General features: G+C 37.7%; 1 protein-coding gene and 1 long non-coding RNA gene across 7 annotated transcripts in view; one reads left to right on the plus strand and one right to left on the minus strand.

Annotated features, from left to right (window-relative positions):
• LOC308567439 overlaps positions 1 to 20,103 on the plus strand; it is a 22,831-nt gene continuing 2,728 nt past the window's right edge. Inside the window, exons 1-2 of the long non-coding RNA XR_014000300.1 lie at positions 1 to 663; positions 1,831 to 1,901. This is a non-coding gene — a long non-coding RNA (uncharacterized lncRNA). The remainder of the gene's footprint in view (positions 664 to 1,830; positions 1,902 to 20,103) is intronic.
• TIAL1 (TIA1 cytotoxic granule associated RNA binding protein like 1) overlaps positions 10,822 to 20,103 on the minus strand; it is an 18,501-nt gene continuing 9,219 nt past the window's right edge. Inside the window, exons 2-13 of one of the 6 annotated variants that reach the window (XM_081159019.1) lie at positions 17,278 to 17,376; positions 16,987 to 17,041; positions 16,744 to 16,831; positions 15,655 to 15,723; positions 15,348 to 15,415; positions 14,812 to 14,887; positions 13,545 to 13,653; positions 13,149 to 13,244; positions 12,951 to 13,035; positions 12,591 to 12,714; positions 12,120 to 12,259; positions 10,822 to 11,303 (exon numbers count right to left, since the gene is read on the minus strand). In XM_081159019.1, coding sequence (XP_081015145.1) covers positions 11,177 to 11,303; positions 12,120 to 12,259; positions 12,591 to 12,714; positions 12,951 to 13,035; positions 13,149 to 13,244; positions 13,545 to 13,653; positions 14,812 to 14,887; positions 15,348 to 15,349 — 759 coding nt within the window. In that variant the 5' untranslated portion in view covers positions 15,350 to 15,415; positions 15,655 to 15,723; positions 16,744 to 16,831; positions 16,987 to 17,041; positions 17,278 to 17,376 and the 3' untranslated portion in view covers positions 10,822 to 11,176. Of the gene's footprint in view, positions 11,304 to 12,119; positions 12,260 to 12,590; positions 12,715 to 12,950; positions 13,036 to 13,148; positions 13,245 to 13,544; positions 13,654 to 14,811; positions 14,888 to 15,347; positions 15,416 to 15,654; positions 15,724 to 16,743; positions 16,832 to 16,986; positions 17,042 to 17,277; positions 17,428 to 20,103 lie in introns of those variants that run through there. The other 5 variants (XM_081159020.1, XM_081159021.1, XM_081159018.1 and 2 more) reach the window with 5 other exon arrangements.

Raw genomic sequence — 20,103 nt, forward strand, 5'->3', positions numbered from 1 at the left:
GCCGACGACGTGCGGGGCCGAACGGGCCGCGCGAGGTGCGCCCAGCCGGGTGCTTCTGCGGGCTCCGGGGTCGCTGGGCGCGGGGGTCCCGGCGGGTCCCGCCCGCTCCCCGGCGCTGCCCCGCGGCGCCCGGCGCGGCCTGCGTTTCAGCCCGAGACCAGGGAAAGAGCGAGCGCTGGCGGGAGCGGGATGGGACCGGCCGGGAGCCAAAAGCGCGATTTTAAAATTGTCTCCAGCTGTTGGCCGACGCGGGGCCTGACGCTTCCGCCCGCCGGCGGGGAAGGGAGCCGCGGTACCCCGGCGACAGACGGCAGCTTTCCCCCCGTAAGAGCAGGACTTTGAAACTCGGGCGCAGCCCTGGATCCAGTGAGGTCCCTGCGCTCCCGTAACAATGACAGAGGACTCGGGGCCGCATCCCGCCCCAGAAAATGACAAGGATCCTCACACAGCAGAGGAGCCGGTGCAATGCGTGAACAGTTAGCCACAGACAGATGTTACGGAGGCTGCCAGGTCCACCCCTGCTGTCCTGAAAAGAGCCCTGGTGCGGCCTAGGCCAGGCCTGGGAATCCCTCCTGAGCTAAGACGGTGGCCAGGACTTTCTGAAAGAAAGTGAAGACAGAAGAGTCTCAGGTCACTCTTACTGTCCTGCTGGCCTATCAGATGGTAAGTACAGAAATACAGAGCCATGGCTGAGGTTTCACGTGCACAGTTTACATTATGTTTCAGGACACAAAAGGCTGTCCTGAAATTGCTGTAGAGTCTGTTTTGTGTCTGAAGATCTAAGAGCCAGTTTTCAACGTGCACTGTATAGAAGAGAAGTATAAAAGTATAGAGCCTAACTGTCCCTAGAGCTTGTCAAGAGAACACACACACACACACACACACACACACACACACACACACACACACAGGCACCAGCCCCACGTGGTGCATGATTCAGTTTCGCCTGTGGTTTGCATGTGGGCTGAAGAATCAGTAAATAAATTGTACTTATTTGAGTCAAGCGACCTGGGTATCAGTCCTGGCCATATAGCAGACCAGCTGTTTGTCCCTAAACACAGCCTCAGGGGATTGGACAAGGAAAGGCTGCCACCTGCATTCTCAGGGTGTGGCATTCACAAGCAATAAACAAGCGAGCTTGTGGCACAGTGCCCAATACACAGTAAAGAGTGACATTTTTCAAAGATGGAAAATTGGCAGGGTTAGTAACAGTGATACAATTGCCAAGCAGAGTGAAAAGAGGAAAGTAAATTGTTACGACTTCTCAGGAAGGCAAGAGAGGCAGGTGTGTTAAGATGCGCATCTGGTAACATGTGGAAGAGCCTTCAAAATGTTTATACCCATTGGGCCAGTGGATGATTCTACAACTGGTAATCTATGCCAAAGACAGAATAAGAGATGCAGAGATTTTTGTGCAGAGTTGAACATCATAACACTTCTTTTATCAGCGCTATTTATGGTAGCTATAAATGCCCATTACTGAAATGGCATTACTATGTTACAATACTATATCCCTATGATGGAATACTGAACAGCTGTCAGATGGGCATAAAGAGTATTTGGTGATGTCAGAACATGCTTATGATGAAGCTTTCATCAAAAAAAGTCAGGATACTAACATAGAGAAACATTTCCGTCAGGGAGGGGAGAAAATACAGTAGATCTATGTATAAAAAACTATGCCAAAATGTTACTAGTACAGGCATACATTTTACTGTGCTTTGCTTTAAGGAGCCTCACAAATGTTGTATATTTTACAAATTGAAGGCAAGACCCTCCACCAATAAAAAGATTATGACTCACTTTATTGCAATGCTCACTTTATTGCAGTGGTCTGGAACGGAATCCACAATATCTCCGAGGTATGCCTGTATTTTTATCTCTAGATGATGGAATAATGGGTGAGTTTAATTTTTATTATTATATTTTCCTGTTTGGCAAAGTTTCTGCAGTGTATGTACCTTTAAATCAGGAGAGAGGGAATCAGTAGTTGGAAACTGGTCAAAATCTCTGCTGGGTTTAATCTATAAATATTTATGCCCAAATATTTACATCAGTTTTTCTTTCTTTAAACTCTTAATTTCCCATGGAAGGAGCAAGCCAACTGGACTGTGTTTCCCATCTTTGATCTCCCTTGCATTTCAAGTCACACATTCATGCCATATCACAGCTGGAGGGATCTGGGGAGGCACAGAGGTTGTGGATCAGGGACCACTGGCTGAACTGAGCTGCAGACGGGGCTCCGGGCTGTCCAAGGACAGTGACGGTGAAGGTCTGCGTCTGGAATTGTGAAGCCTTCTGGCCCTTCCTGTGCCCAGAATGCCAACAGCCAGGTGTCCTGGAAAATTTTAGTATCTCAAGTAAATAATTAAAACACAATAAGTGTTCATTTAGGGCTTCCCCAAAGTTAGCACCCCTACCTAATCAGAGAAATACACTGTCCACAGGCCCCTTTCACACACACCTCCAGCTCCGAGAGCTTTTGACACCTCCCTCTCAAATATGAGAGGTATGCAAGGCCACAGACATCTCAGGAATTCCTCCAACGTGAGAGAGGTCCCAAGAAACAGAAAAGGTAAGAATTCAGGGGAAGGACAGAGAGAGAGTAGAATAAATGTTTTTAAAAACTATATCTTAGAGAGAAAGTAGCTATCACATCCATAAAATGAGAAAAGATAACTTGGAACATAAAAATAAAGTGGGAACAAAACATGTCAAAAAAGGGGTTGGAAGAAAAAGCCAAGAAAATCTTCTAAAAATTAGAAATGTAAAATAGGAGAGAGAGAAAAATAGAGAATCAGTCCAAGTAATAGGCGTTCCAGAAAGACATTACAGAGAAAATATTGGAGAGGAAATGAAAGATGTAATTCAAGAAAATGGCCCAGGTTGAGGACACCATCTCCAAATTGAAGGAACTGGCACAGTGACAGATCTACACCAGCGTGAAATTTCAAAATGCAGACAGTTTCCAGGAAACTTACAAAGAGCACAGTGCTCATAGGAATAGAAAATGGTAGAACCACTTTGGAAAGCGGTTTGGGAGTTTCTTTAGAAGTCACACATACACCTACCATATAACCCAAACATCCCACGACCCGGTATTTACCCAAGAAACACGAACGCATAGGCCTGTCAGTGAACGTTCACGAACATTCTACCTGAATGGTCACAGCATCTTGATTATAATGTTCCTAAACTGGAGACAACCCAAATATCCATCAACAGCTGGGTGGGTAAACAAATTGTGGTAAAACAGAACCAAATAAAAAATAATGAATTACTGATATATTTAAGAATATGGACGAACCTCAAAAGAATTACACTCAGTGGGGGGAAAAAAAAATCCAGACAAAAGATACATACTATATGATTTCCATTTATGTAAAATTCTAGAAAAGCAAACTAAACCATATATGACAGAAAGGAAATCAGTCGTCGTTTGGAGAAAATAGTTGGGGGTGGATGTTGGGGTGGGAAGGGTGGGTTTCAAAGGAGCGTGAGGGAAGTTCTGGGGTGATGGACACGTTACCTTGATTGTGGTGATGGTGTCACAGGCGTACACACAGGTCAGAGCTCAAGTCGTATACTTTATGTGTGTGCATTTCACTGTATGTCAGTTATACCTGCTTAAGGCTTTTTGTAAAATCACCTCTGAGTTGAGAGTATAAAATGGTGCTGCCCCTTTGGAAACAGCTGGGCAGTTCCTCAAAAGGTTAAACGTGGAATTACCGTAGAACGCAGAACTTCCACTCTACGGATCTACCCACGAGAAGCAAAAACAAGCGTCTGCCCTGAAACTCGTGCGCGAAGGTGCACAGCAGCATTGCTGGTAACAGCTAAGAAGTGGAAACGCCCCAGGTGTCCATCGACTGAAGGATGAACAAATGTGCTACGTCCACACAACAGGGCGTTACGAGCCAACGGAGGAGTCAAGTCCTGACGCTGCACTGCAGCAGGAACCATAGAAATGTCACGCGAGGTGAAAGAACCGTCACAGGATACGACGTATTGCATGGTCGCATTCATACAAAGTCCCAAACAGGCAAAGCTGTAGGGACAGAAGGTCGGAGAGTGCTTGCCTAAGTGTGGAGGCGAGGGAACAGTGAGGGGTGGCTGTTAAATGGTCCAAGCTTTCTTTTTCAGATGATGAAAAAGTCCTAAAATTACATTACGGTGATGGTTGCAAAACTCCGCAACTATTACTAAGAACCATTTAATTGTGTGCTTTAAATGGGTGAACTCCATGGTATACAAATTCTCTCTCAACAAAATTATTTAAAAAAATTTTTAAATTTACCAGATCAAAAACAAAGGTTCAGGAATCCAGTTGTCATTGAACTTCTTTAAAAGTTACTGGAAGATATGCTGCAACAAAAAAAAAAAAAAAGAGAAAATGCAAAAAGATAGGAAAACACAGGCCCCCTAACAGGGGACCCAAGGCGAGAGGGAGGCAGAGTCCCACTGGGGCGTGTGCCACGGCCCCAGGCAGCCTGTCTAGGTGGAAGCAAGACAGCAAAGGCCCGGGAGCCTCCTTTGATGAGTTAGAGTGTTTCAAAATTGTGTGGAAATTCAGCGTTTGGTAAATCTGTTGCTCTATTTGGTCACGGTGAGCGACAAGTATACAGAAAACTAAACAAAGAAAAATCAGACAGTTACTAACTCCAGGGGGAGTGTTCTGTTCCCATTCCTGATTTCCAGCTACCGTCTGACCAGCCATCAGACTGCACCTAAAAGCTGTTTTATACCCGTTTTACATGGGGTTGTAGAAAATAAGCCAAAAAATGCAGTGAACATATTTTAAAAATCATCTGACAAAAATGCAGGGACTGCAGATCATTTCATTCTTGCTTAAATTTTAGCCAGATGGAAACTTTCCTAATTCACTCCTTCCTAGGTACACATTGACCAAATTCTCAGAAAATGTCCTTTGGCTCGCCCTGGCCGGTTTGGCGCAGCGGTTAGAGCGGCGGCCCAAGGGCACGTACATCTGTTGCGGGCTCAGTCCCCAGCCCTGGTCGGGGCGTGTGCAGGAGGCAACCAATTGACGTGTCTCTCTCACGTCGACGTTTCTCTCTCCCTCCACTCTTTCCGAAGAGCAATGGAAAAAATATCCTCGGGTGAGGATTTAAAAAAAACCAAAACACAAAACATGCCAGAGTAGACGCAGGGTGGTGCGCGCACTGAGGAGACCGTGCGAGAGTGTGGTGAGAATGCAGACGCCTACACGCCAAGGAGAGGCCCCATCAGAACCAAACCTGCCCACACCTTGGGCTTGGACCTCCAGCCTCCGGAACTGATTGAAAAGAATGTTTTGCTGTTGAAGCCGCCCAATCTGTGGCCTTTTGTTATGGTAGCCCGAGCAAAGTGATATAGATGTCATCACTGACCTTTGCCATTTTCTGTCACTAATAGTAAAAATAAAGGTTGACCTTTATTACCAAAAAAAAGCGCTAGATTAAAATCACCTTAAGGCAACTTGAGTCAAGTGGAAACGCACTAATAAGCTGATGAGTAGCTGAGATCGTAACTCACCTAGTGTCTTAAATAACTAAGTTCCGTCATGTAAAATGGGCACTTGATGAGGCAAAGATGTGGAAGAGCGTTGTTTCCTAAAAGGAAAAGTATCTAAGAACAGGCACCTAAGAAAAGGAAGCTGAGTAAGCTTACAGAGACTCGGTCAGAGAGAGAGAACAACTTGGAGGTGGTGACAACCTGAAAGGAAAATAGTATCTAGGCCCAAGTGGTAATGATTCTCCTGTTCACTTTTCAGTGTGACCGATACAATTTAAACATGATATTCTTGAGTGTGCCGAAAACATACAACATAAAACTTACCATCTTAGCCATTTTTAAGAGTCCAGTGCAGTAGGGTTACGGATTCACATTGTTGTGAAACAGATCTCAGAACATTTTCATCTCGCAGACCTGAAACTATACCCATTAAACAATTCCCGTCCCCGGCCAGACCACCACTGCTCTCCTTTCCTCTCTGAATTTGACTGCTTTAGATACCCTGGAGAAGTGGAATCATAGTAGCATGTCTTTTTGTGATGGGCTTATTTCACTTAGCATAGTGTCTTCAAGGTTCAAATTGTAGCATGTGCCAGAATTTCCTCCCTTTAAAGGCTGAATAATCTATTGTTTTCATATACACTTAGTTTATTAATCTGTCGATGGACCTCTGAGTTGCTTCCACCTCTTGGCTATTGTGGATGCTGCTGCTATGAACAAGGGTGTACAAGGATCTCTCCGAGCATCTGCTTTCAGTTCTTTTGTGTACACACCCATCAGTGCAATTGTGGGATGATACGGTATTGTTTTTAATTTTTTTAAGAACCTCCATATTGTTTTTCAAAACAGTAGCACCACTTAACAGTCCCACCAACAGTGCGTAAGGGTTCTAATTTCTCCATATTTCCAATTTCATCAACACTATTTTCTGGTTTGCTTTTTTAAATATATATAAAAATATATACATATACTGCCGAATTCCACACTTACATCGTTCAAAAATACGCCAACTAATCTATGGTCACAGAAATCAGGCTAGTGGTTATCTTAGGGAAAGAGGGGGGATGAGAGACTAGAAAAGAGCATGCAGGTCTCTGGGGTGTCAGCCAAATCCTGTTTCCCAATCTTGGTGCCACGACACGTACGTGTCCACGTTGTGAAAATTCAGAGCTGTGCACACGTGTACTTTTCTGGGTCATGTTCTAAACTCCATAGACTGGGTGGAAAGCTACTGCTGCAGCGCAGATGAAAGGGGGTAGTTCAGACCAGGGTGAGAATGGGGGGCAGCCGATGACAGAGTGACGTGTTTTTGTTGTTTCTGCTTTCGCAGGCTAGTAGGTCTAAAAAAATCGTCACCAAATTTAATGTCAAAACAAAGTATTTGCTTGAAGCTGAGTAAGGTTATAAATACTTGAAAGTAAATGCAAGTGATTTCCAGATATGTATATCCTTTGCATTTGACAGTACTAGATTCAGGGCACACTTAAGATCCAGCCAAACTAAGCACATAGAACATAAGGCCTTCAGTAAACATTTACCCGCCACAGAAAGGCAAAGCCTTTTAAATAACACTTAACTGTGCACCCACATGGGGGTACACACCATGGAAGATCAACAGAACTATTACCTGCTGCTGCAAGTCTTTTATAAGTTGTTTCTCACTTAAACAATTAAGAAACTGCCTCCAGTCCTAACGTTTCAGTAAACCTTAGATGTCTACGTGCTATAAATATAAATGCCACTTCAGGAATCTTAACTGTCACTTCCCATGGCCATTTCCAAGTTGTCTGTTATACTCAGATGCTGCCTGTTGGAACCCAGTTCTGCCTTGCTGGTTGCCCCCCTTTCTCAAAAATAACCCTCCCCAAACTAGCCGGCACCATGGTCCAGCATCACCCACATTCTGGAAGAGCATGTTTCCTACGTGGTGTGCCATACCCGTCACCATTGGGAGCATAGCCTAACCCCCTTTGAAAGATGCTCTGACAGACTATATTGAGCAGCAACCACAGAGATCGCGGACTCCAGAAAGTTTTTCTGGAATATGTGTGACCTTGACCAACAGGGTTTGCTTCCCCTGACAGGAGCTACAAGAGGAAAAAGGGACTCCTGCCAATTAAAGGTCTGCTCAAGTAGAATACCAAGTGGTGCGTTGTTTCCCGGGGGAGACTACAATGCAGTTTGCCTTCACTTCAGCTGCACTCAGGCATTCAGCATTTACTGAACATCTACCACGTGCCAAGTAGTTAATATAAGTCCTGGGGTTTGTGCAGTTATCAAAACAAAGTCCCTGCCCCCATGGAGCTTACATTCTAGTGGAGGGAGACTGACATAACCAAAGACATAAAAGAGGTAAAGCAACCTGGGAATGGTCATCCATTTTTAAAAATAAGATAGATTCCTGGTTTTAATAAACTAAGTGTGGATTTTGACAGATATCCTGACCCCATTATTTTACTGAAAATGCTCAAAGGGCAGTATTTTTAAATAGCATATGCCCAACCTTCTAATACACACGTAGATACACTAATAAAAACAAACCTAAGGAAACTGGATAAAAATGATCAGAGCCTGTAAGACAAAGATGTTGGCAATATGAGTATGTAAGATTTAATTTGGGAATACCTGCTAGAAAAGTGTCTAGATAATTTACTAAATTCTTAGTTTCTGTCGAATGCAATCTTTACTCACTACCAAAGATCAACCTAGACGTGGTAAAATAATGGTTTCCACCATTTGTGGACTCTAAATTAATGAGACTTTACTCTATTAATATTCAACAGCATACGTTTTTAGAGGGTCCAAATTTCTACTCCTCCATATCCAGAAATTAAGTTTTAATTCAACAAAGCTAATGAACTTACACAGAACACAAAAATAGGTCCTGAATATATGTATACTCCACATACCTTACTAATAAAATTGCTTATTTCATGGCAACCTGGAAGGATTATGTAATAAACGACAATAAGAAAAGGCCACTTATCATATAGTCTAGTCTTTATTGAAAGACCTACAACTGTGGTTTACAGCTTTGGCTTAAGTTGGCCAGTCATTTTAGCCTGTCACTGCCAGCAGACATAAAAGTCAAGTGGGAATGCCATGGGGGAAATACTAGTAGAGAGATTAGAGCAAAGAAGATGGCAATCAAAAACATCACCAAAATCAACCTCAAAATAATTACAAAATAAGAAACATTACTTGCATGCCAGAGGACCTCTGCTGCTGTTTCTAACGAACACGGAAAAGGCAACAATTCTTAGGCTTAAATTGGGTCAAGATAGTACTGACTTCACTGTTATGAGTCTGTGTTAGCTTCACAGTTTTCTTCTAAAATGGTGCATTTTGTTTGGATATTTAAAAAACCATTTACTATGAAGTAACTTCCACTAACTGAACTGATGATGAAATTCTGTTCTTTCAGACTAAGACAAAGGACACTTTAGTCATATGTTTACTATGGCAATATAATTAGTCCTTTTGTAATTTTATTAACTCATAGAATATACAACTAGGAAACAGCTGTATTTTAGCTGTTATCATAATAAGCTACTTAATTTAATGGCAGATCAAAAAAGGCAAACTGAGAATTTAATAGGCTTTTATCAATATATTTTTTAAAAAATCTTTAATTGTTCAAGTTTCACATATATTCAAGAAATTTTTTACTAGGAGGCATAATTGATATAATTTGAGTGTTCTTATAAAATATAAAATAACTTTTCCACAACATCCCCCAAAGACACTAACCATGAACAAAAGAAATAAGGGTAAATTTTATAATAGAGTGTATTAGATGACTACTGTGGTTCAAAAACTAAAGTGCCATAAAAAATTTGGCCCAAAGGTGAACTTCAGACTCTGAATTTTCAGGTTTAGTAACATTGGCTATATTTCTAAATGAGGGAAGAAGGAAAATAATACCAAAATCATTGTGGTTACCAATTTATAAAACCATCATTATTTCAAAGCTAATTTTAAGACTTCAAAAGTTTAAATAGTAATCTGTGGGTATTAGTTGCAACTTACTACTTAACTATAAAGGGTTTTCTCATTTTGCAACTTACTACTTAACTATAAAGGGTTTTCTCGTTTTGCCCAGGCCTCAAAACATTTCAAATATATTGCCTAAACATTTGCACCCCCTAGCTGTCAAAATTCAAATACAGAGGATTTTTTTTACATTCTTGTTATGATAAAAATTTGAGGCAGATTTTAACCACATAGCCTGAAAAATACCTCAGAAACAAACCTCAATCTTATCCACCTTCCCAACTAATTCAAAACAGACTGCACTCATACACAACTCAGCCTCTGTTCAGGCTTGTCATCCCATGCACACTACCCATACAAGAGAAACAAATTAATTAAAAATAAAAGTCACAACTCTGTGTACTATTTAAGCTGAATATCCAATTATAAATTGGTACATTGAACTGTCTAAATAAGATGTTTTAGCAATCTTGTTTAAAAAATTCTTGGGCAAAATATATCTAATTTTAAAAAACACCCCAAGATTTTTTTAAAAAACACTTGTATTATACAATTTATAGGAACCTTGAAATGGTTGACAAGGTTTTAATCAAGGTATTTACATACCAAGTGATGTAAAGAAAAAGAAAAAGCAAAGAAAAATCTAATTTCCAGTGGCATTTTAAAATGTACTAATGCATCAAAGATTTGTATGAAATTAAAATTAAGGCTTTTTCTGTATAGTAATTTGTATAATTTTAATTTTACATAGTAGCCAACCTTGGAAATGTCAGTCTTAAACATTCTTATCAATCCACTACATTCAATGCAGTGGAGTGTGTTAAGTGTTACTTCAAATAATTACATTGCTACTTCTATGCTGAAGCATGCTTTTTAAACACTGTAGTTAATATTTACAATGTATATCATTTAAACTTCATGTAAAAGCATAAGTATGACTGTCTGACTTTAATACAAACACCATACTTGGAATTTCCCCCCCAAATGAAATGTAATATACTACAGTTTTAATAATCAACACTTTTTAAAGTCTTAAAAATATGTGGATCACCAACATTGGCTCAAGTAGCTCAGACATTGCTGTTCCTTATTTAGGTTGCAAAATTTCTTTATCAGTCTGGCTTCAGTTTCTTTAAGCATAAAGTAAGTATTTCCTCCAAAGCGACTCCAAAACCACGCATTTCTTCTCAATATCACACTCTTTCTGCTGACTTCGAATGTGGTCCACCTCAGGGTAAGGGAGGGGGTACCAAGATTCAGGATGAACTTATATGTGATTCCCAGTTCTCATGATCCTCCCTTTTTTTGCTCTTTTAAAAACAGTGAGTTAAAATACTGAACAGCAAGATAAAAATGGAATAGTATCTAGTAATCAAAATGTATTACCCATTTTTCCTATTATATCAAAATTTGTAGTCAGAATTGTCTTTATTGACTTTATTTAGTTTTTGTACACAAAGAAAAATCATGTTCATATCCATCATGAACAAAAACTTAAAAAGGCAGGACTAGAAGACATGTGTCCTTCACCAAAGCAAAGCTGTGCTAAAGGTTCCAAACATTTCAATTTTTAAAATAAATATTTTCATGTTCCGATGTCTACTTCCATGTCTTCAGAGTGTCACAGGAAACTGAAGCTATCATGAATTACAATTTTGTTTAGAGTCCCAGCTCACTGTGTTTGGTAACTTGCCATACCATATCCAGCTTGGTTAGGAGGAGGTATTACAGGGGGAGGAGCTTGTCCTTGTGGAGGCTGAGCACCAAATCCACCCATCCAAGCAGCAGAAGGTGATTGACTTGGAAAAAAATAAAAAATAAAACACTTCAGCAAACACAAAGGGAAAATTATCTATATGTTTATACAAAGGTAAGCAGAGCCAAATCACTGAATAGGCAACAAGGAATCAACAAACCTACATCAAAGAACAAAGAAATAAATGACATATAGTCACATATGTGGAATACTTATTACAATATTAGTCTGAAACTTTTGTTAAGATAATACCCACAACTTAGCACAGTGACGTCTCTGAAGATTCTCAAAGCTGATTTTAAAGAAATGACAAGTGATTCAACACATCATCTACCTGTCATTATACTGGACATGGTGTATCCATTTACAAGAAATTTTACAAACACAAGTTCATGTCTGAAATAGAAGAAAGGAGGAATGCGTGGAAATAAAGGTGGCTGCCTGGGGGGATGAAAGTGCAAGGGGCCAGCCCACTCTATCACCAAAGGAAAAGAAGCTACTTTCTTAGTCAGACAAGCCTCTGAGACTTCACACAAGCCAAAAGGTATATGTCATTAAGTTTCTGAACGTATCTAGACAAAGATCTTTTCCATGCAAAAAAAACAAGTCGATAAAACAGTATGTAAGAAATGTAAACCAAATTCTACCAACTGCTTATAGAGGTAGTAGGACACACCAAATGTTGCCCCAACCTCCCTTTTCACCTAGGTAATAAATTTTTAGCATCATAAGTCACTTTTCATAAGGTTTCTAAATAGTTCAATATATTTAATTTAAAATAGATTCTCCCTAGGGAAACACACTATATTTCTTTTGTCAGAACCATATCTGTTTTTATACCAGAAAAACCCAAACTTACTCTACTCCAAATCCCTGTTGATTCCATGGTTGCCCGTATACTCCGTAAGGCGGTACTTGCCACCCATTGGCCATATACTGTCCATACTGTTGTGGGTTTCCATAAACTTGGCTCCACTGACCCCACTGACTATAGTCGACCTAGGAAAAAGCAAATTACTGTTTTAGGGGACAGGTAAGAAATACAGTCTTTGAAGAAGGGGGAACAAGGGAGAGAAAAACTAAGTAAGCACCCTTATGTGAATAGGACTCTGTTATTTATCATTGTCTAAGTTTATTGGGGTGGTGACACCTGTGAAAAGAAAGTATTAAGATTCAGTTAATACCACAAAATAATCACTTTTGAAACAGCATTAATAAAAATCAACTGAAAGCAGATATATGCTTCATTTTTTTATTTCATAGTTTCTAAAGCTTTTATGTAGATATGTAAGATAGAAACCTTAAAATGTGTTAGGAAAAATTGAATTACCTGTTGGAAGTTTTTAGTCATATCAGGAGATTCTTTACCCCAATAGCATTTAACAACATGTCCTTCAATCGTAGTACCATTCACCGAAACAATGGCATGGGCTGCACTTTCATGGGTTGAAAATCTGAGAGAAAAAATATAAGTTTTTTAAAAGAACTTACCACAGTAAATTAGTTTACACACTCATTAGTTTGTAAGTGTCGACTTGGTACTGGTATCCTGGAGTACATTACATAGGTAGTTTAAAGTTCTATATTGCAAAGAAGTACTAAAATAACAAACTGATACCTAGGGGGCCCAAATAATGTAACTGAAAGGAATGGATCGAATGTAAGAGTAATATTACAGGAAGAATTTTACCTGACAAATGAATAGCCCTTCTCTGGAAAAACTCTTATTTCCATGATTTGTCCAAATGGTGAGAATGTCTGTCTCATAAGCTGATCTGAAAAACAAAAACATACAAATAGAGTATTCAAGGCTCATTTTTATCATAAAATTGGTACTAATAGCAATGAAGCTCCACAGAGAAGGGGGTTAGGAAACCAAACGCAATACCTGTTAACCCAGAAGCAATTCCTCCACAGTACACAGTACAATTTTTTGGACTTGACTGGTTTACTACATCTTCAAATCTCAACTGCTTAGTGTTATCTATATGCAGAGAAAACAAAAATGTTGATAGCTATACAGTGTTATAAAACGAATTAGTATATTTTATTAAGATATGCCTCATCTGGGAGGGGAATGAAAATGTTTTTCTCGACACTCTGATTTGATCTATAATATCAGCTGGTTCACAGCTCCAAATACACTTAGCCCATTATTTTCAATTATATTCAAGATAAAATGAGTCTTGCAATGCTAATAAAATTTCTAAGAAATTAAGACTGTGCTAATACATGATTCTGTGAAGTATCCATAATTTTAATGTATGTATTAGACATATCTTACTTTCTTGTGTACTTTTAGGGGCAGGCGGTTTACGTGTGGCCCAATTGGTTCTGATCTGACGACCACCCAACCACTGACCTCCCATATGCACAATTGCATTTTCTGCATCCTACGGAGAGAAAAAAAGAAAGAGCAATTACAAAAAGAAAATAGTAGTATATAAAACCAGTAAGATGAAAGAAAATGCTGGCACTGCTGGATCCAATAAATCTCTCAATAAACGAATTCACTGAGCATCCTAAACAAAACTGGACTATATCACAAGAAAATTATATAAATTGAGTGATTCATAAAAGCTATCATTATTTATAGATTTCACAATACCAGGACAACATTTAAGCATCAGGGAAACTTATCATAATTCAAATATGTAAGAAAACTATCATAATCCCACTGATTACACACACACACACAAAACCAGAAATCCCTTAAGATAAAGTTGTTTTCAAATATTTTAATTTTATGGATGATCTGTAATATAACTTCTACTGAAGAATATATAAAAACTCTGTTATGGTCTAAATCACCTCCCCCTGAAAACATACATTCTAGTAGCAATGGGTTGTAACTATAATGTAAGATTAAAAACTCATTTTAAGGCAGAAGACTTCTGCATTGTTGTAGAATGCTGTAAAATGGCCCCCAATAAAAAATGAGTTGAGAGTCTCAGAATTAATGTGAATTTGCAATGAATCTAAGAAAGTATACGACTCTTGCCCTTTATCTTACTCCTTCAATAAATGCAGATAATTTAAGTTGCTGAAACTGTTCTAAAATGCTAATACCAAAGCGCACTTTATGATCTGATGTTATAGTTAATGCAAATACTTATTTTAGTACCTCTTTCTTAAAGAATTCATGCAAAAATCAGGGTAAGTTGCTTCAATTTTTATTTACATAATTTGCTGTAGGCATTAATATCCCAGCTACAAAAGTATGAATAATTAAAAGTTAAAACTGATATTGTCATAGTTAAAACAAAATATAATCTAACTTCCCTCCAAATTCTGAGACTGCCTCATCTGTCCTAGTCCTGGGCCTTACTTCCAACATCACATCTTCCCTTCTCCAATGCACACTCTTCCTTATAATCAGACTTTTCCCAGCTATTTATTTCCAAGCTTATGAAAACAGAATGAATTATACTCTATTGTTAAAACGCACAAAATTACACAAAAACTGTCATTAACATCTAAGAATATTCAAGTTTCAGAATAATTAATGATTAAATTTTATTTTAAATTTAAATTGAGTTGAAGTAACGTACCAGTTTGTTATAAAAAGATACAAAACCATAGCCTTTGGATTTTCCAGTCGCCATGTCTTTAACTACTCGGGCATCCCTGTGAAAAGAAGCACAGCTAAATGAGGGAAGTAAGAGTCATCCTCAAAATAAAAACTAAAAGGAACCACACACACTGTATTGTGAGCATTTTTTAAATAAAATTTCAGTTGGCCCTAGTTAACTACAGCCATCCCTGAACTCTCCCTAACGCTTCTTTACCTGTTAGAAAAAAGCAGTAGGACAAAAACATGTAATAGACATGCAACCTGATCAAACAGCCTGTGCTTTCTAAACTAAAGGCTCAAATCTGAAGATTAACAGGAACAACAGTTTCCTTTTCTAATAGGCTATTGGCTAGTGTCCTCTAAGGTTTACTGATTCTATAAATTACTGTAACAATGCTAACTACTTTACCATGCAATCTCTAAATAGTTAAATGTCTTCTGCCTAGTGATACAAAATATATGAAATATTAAAAAATTGAAAAAGAGGAAAAAATAGGAATTAAAAAGGCATACATGGCCTGTTAACAGATTTCTTTATTTTTCTTGGTCAATTCTCTATCATCATTTTGGAGTTTGGGCAGCTGTAAATTTTGAAAAATTGACATTTTCAGAAATTTAAGAAAGGAGAATAAAAAACTAACAACAATGCTAAGCACACCAGTACGAAAACAACAAATTTACACAGAAATTTTAGTGAGTAAGTTAAAATGATTGGAAATATAGAACTCCACTGAATATAGAATGTTAAAATGTAAATACTAAAATATGTATATATAAATAATGTATAATAAGAATAAATAGAAATGAGAAAAAAATCTACAACTGAGTTCCAGTGTGCACAGTTCCTTGCAGTTAGCCTTCAAGATCCTGTCCATTCTTATGAGCAATTCTGCAAAATAACCAGAATGCTATTACTTTTAATTGTGACTTGGACTTTAGAAAAACTGCAGCTCTCAGGTATAAATAAAGATTGAAAAACAGCAACCTGTATTACTTTTTATACTGATTTTCTACTTACCACATTTAGAGATTAAAAAGCAAAGCAAATATCAAAATAGAAAATTAAGAATTAAATCTTTCTTTCAAATAAGTTAAATCTATAGAACAACAAATTGTATACAGAAAAATATTGTTGTTCTTAATTGAAACATATTCCTGTAAAGTAATACTAAAACGTATAATTTAAATCTACAGGAAATACATAAAACAAATGGATCTTAATCAAAAAGATAAATTACAAACATTTTATAGAATTGTAACCACTTTTAATTTTCCAACATATTTGATCAAGTAACATACAGTGAAATTTGAGCATAAACTTTGTTTTAAAAATTTTTTTTTAAATCAAACCACACTTGGGCCCTAACTAGCAGAATAAAATACCACTAACAAATAAACAAGCAAAAAACCCCTATCAATTAATCCCAAATTTATGGCTCAAACATTGAAACATTTTAATAGTATAATAACATTTATCATTATAATTAAACATATACATTTCCAATTTAACCACAATATACCCAAGGATTTATCTATGTTCCCCCACTTATAAAAAGTTTAATACACAGTATAAGTCACATTTATTTTGTTAACCCATTATCTTTAACCACCAAAGATTGAAAACATTTGACAAAAAATTGGACTTTATCAATAGGTTTTACCACCCAAACATCTGCTTCAAAGATAACAAACAGAACCACTTAAAAATTTTAAACATATTATACACAGGATTAGATAAAAGCAAGACCCCAAAACATTAAAATGACATTAACATTTTCAACAACATCTAATCAAAAAAACAAAACAAAAATCACACTAACTAGGGAAAGAAAATCTTAATTCCGATACAAGTTAATCATATACAATTGTGCCTATCACTACTGAGTATAGTATTGATTATGATACTTACGATATTTTACCAAAGGGGGCAAATGCTGATTTGATATCTTCTGTTGTAATTTCTGGACTCAAATCCCCAACAAACACATGGAAGTGATCTGAAATCAAAGTATTTGGTAATCAAATACTTAAGAAGCCACCTATTAAACCTTTTATAGGCAACACTAAGGGAAGAAAAATCCCTACTTAAGCTGGTAATGCTGCCAGGATAACTTTAAACTCTTCCACAGTAAAATGCAGCAGGAGTACTTACTGGAAGTATCTTTTTTCTGGCTACTTGGTGTTGTTGCCCAGTTTACTTTGACCTCCTAAAAATAAAGATTATATGTAATATAATTATTAGACATGTCATTAAAAATCCTACTACCACTTATTAAATCACTTATCAAGCAGAATAATCTTTGTAAAAGCAATAGGCTGAATAAAGCAGAACCATCACCCAGCAGAGCTTGATATTCATTTAAAATCTTGCTAAGAAAGAATGTGAACTAATTTGACATGCAAGCACATATACTCATCAGGTGGCATCACTCTATTATCTTACCTTTCCCAAAATTTTTCTCCCATTCATAGCAGCTAATGCAGCAGCTGCATCTCTGTGTTCATAAAATTCCACAAAGCAATATGGGTCATTGCTTGTATGCTGCAAAACAGAAAATCCAACAGAAGAGTTGACCCTTCTGCTATCGGGTTGCTGAGAAGAAAATCCAGGAAAAAACATTACTGATAGCTAGGAGTGTACAGGTGAGATTGCATAAGCTTATGAAAGCCTAACACTTTATAAATAAGACATATCTAGACCTGACTTTGCACCTCAGGATACTGCTACTCCAACAGAACTGTCAAAGCAGTATAGAAGCATGACTATCAGTATTAAATCAAAATATAGAATCCTGGTGAGTATGATAAATATAAAATAGAAGTTTATATTAGACCAAACAAAACCTCAGGTTCAGATTTGATGGATAAGGACCACTTCCTTACCACTGCTCTTCAAAAGGATGAATTCTACTTATGCATCATAATAATCCTTCATTAACTGTAACCCATGGCTATAAAAAATACAGAAATGAACCAACTTTACAAACTTTACTCCTAATCCAAACTTAGTTATTAGCACTACATATCATGAGACAAAATTATGTATTTCTTTTATAGATAAGAAAGGAATGAGAATAAAATTGAAAAAGTCCAGATTTATAACCGGCTATTGAAATGAATTCCCTTTCAAAATATTCTAATGTACTGGAGATTCTATAAACTTTTGAATTTGGTTGTCAAAGACCAGAAAAATACGCTAGTGACTGAGAAAATAATTTCTAAAAATGCCTTTGAATAAACATTTCAGGACAAAGCTACAATTTTATATTACAAGCACACTGATAAGAAATCAGTATTAAATATATTCTACAACATTATGCTTGACAATAGTTGGCAAATAGGCATTTATCAAGATGATGAGACGGTGGTACACCTAAAGTACAGCAGCTCTATCACCTAACAACCTAAATGGGAGTCAATCTTACACAACTGTACAAATGTATTTACATAAAGTCAAAAACATTCATCATTGTTCAGTGTAAAATGCCCTAAAAAATAATATTTAAAATGTGGAGTTCTAGTTGCACTTACAAAGGATAAAAATACCAGATAAAATAAAGATCTTTCCAACAACCACTGTTTTTCATTCCAGGAAAGTTTTAGAAGAAAAATCCAAAATAAGACGTCTAAAACAATAGTGGCGAAGCAACCAGAGGCATTTCCTTGAGGGGGAAAAAAAGTGTGATCATTAATACTGATAAGAAAACTACGGGCTCCCATACAAAATCCTACTGTCATAGCCACATGAACACTCTTCTTAAGAGGTAGAGAAAGGAAATGGGAGAAAAGACTCCAAATAAAAATATGCACTTAAATTCCTCTTGTAAAAAAGTTAACATTTACTAGTAACATTCATTAAAGAAGGGATTTTAAAGGTAAATAATAAGCTAAAACTGTGCTAGTCGATTGTCCTTTTTAGTTCTACGTTTTCTGCCCTGTGATCTCTAAGGAAAACACTGATAATTGTAGCAAAACACAGAGGAGTCCAGTGGTAGATCTATAACAACAGGCTTTGGTACACTAGTCTACTCATGCACACTGACTTCACATTTATCTAAGCAGTAGTAGGCCAGGCCCCATTCAATGTACATAAACACACACATTTATATATTCACATCACACTGCATTTCATCTAAGTCCCAACTGATTTCTGTCACATCCCAGCTGTCAGATGTGTTAAAAAAAAAAATTTAATAGATATTATAGTATACAGGGAAAGCTAGAATCTAAAATAAACAATATCTAAAGTAAAAAAAAAAAAATCATAAAACTAAGGGGAATAAAGGATTTTTAATATGTTGAAATGAAATTCATGAAAGAAAAATAAATGCCTAGTCTGTAGTAGAGTCCATGCCCTTAGGAAGCTTCCCACTTAAAAACAACAAAGTGTGTGACACTAAAAATCAACTGTCCTTAATTACTGTTGTCACCAATTTTTTTTAATCCTTACCCAAGGGTATGCTTTTATTGACTTTAGAGAGAGGGGGAAGAAAGAGGAGAAACATTGATGTGGGAGAGAAACATCGATCAGTTGCTTCCCGCACGCGCCCAGACCTGGGATTGAACCTGCAACCTAGGTATGTGCCCTGACTGGGAATGGAACCCGCAAACCCTTTTGGTATATGGGACTATGCTCCAACCAACTGAGCCAGGGCTGTTGTCACCAATTTTTGTTGGATGACATAAAGGTCAAGACAGAGAAATATGAGATCTTCCAACTATTTACAAGTTCAATTGTGGGAGTTGTAGAATATGGATAAGTTTTGAAAATTCATTTCAAATCCCTCTACCCCTCAAATGGCTATACGTGCAGGTTTTCTAAAAAACACTTTAAATCTTTATCAAATGTTTTGCAAAAATTTTCTAGTGATTCTTTCCACTTTTTCACATCCCATTGTCTCCTAGACCCACTCCAGTCAGCTTCCAACCCAGCCAGGCCACTGGAACTTCAAGTTGAACTCAGCAATGACCTTTCTGCCACCTCTGCGACGCCTTTTCTGTCCTCATCTTACCTTTCAAGCAAAATTCAAAACAGATGCCATCTCCCCCTTTAAATATTCTCCTTCACACTCTACTATACTCTCAGTTTTTCTATTTCCTCATGGGGAAGGGGGTCCTTCAAAAGGCAGTTCTTCCTCCTCAACTCAGACTTGATGCTCCAGGGCCCTCTTCTCTTTCTCTGCCAGCGCTCTCTCTGGGTCTAGGAACTAGATGTCACCTAGTCCCATGGCCTCAAATACTACTGCAAGCTGGTATCATCAGCACTGGT

The sequence above is a fragment of the Miniopterus schreibersii genome (genome assembly GCF_964146895.1).
Source record: "Miniopterus schreibersii genome assembly, chromosome: 14".
NCBI classification, from domain to species: Eukaryota; Metazoa; Chordata; class Mammalia; order Chiroptera; family Miniopteridae; genus Miniopterus; species Miniopterus schreibersii.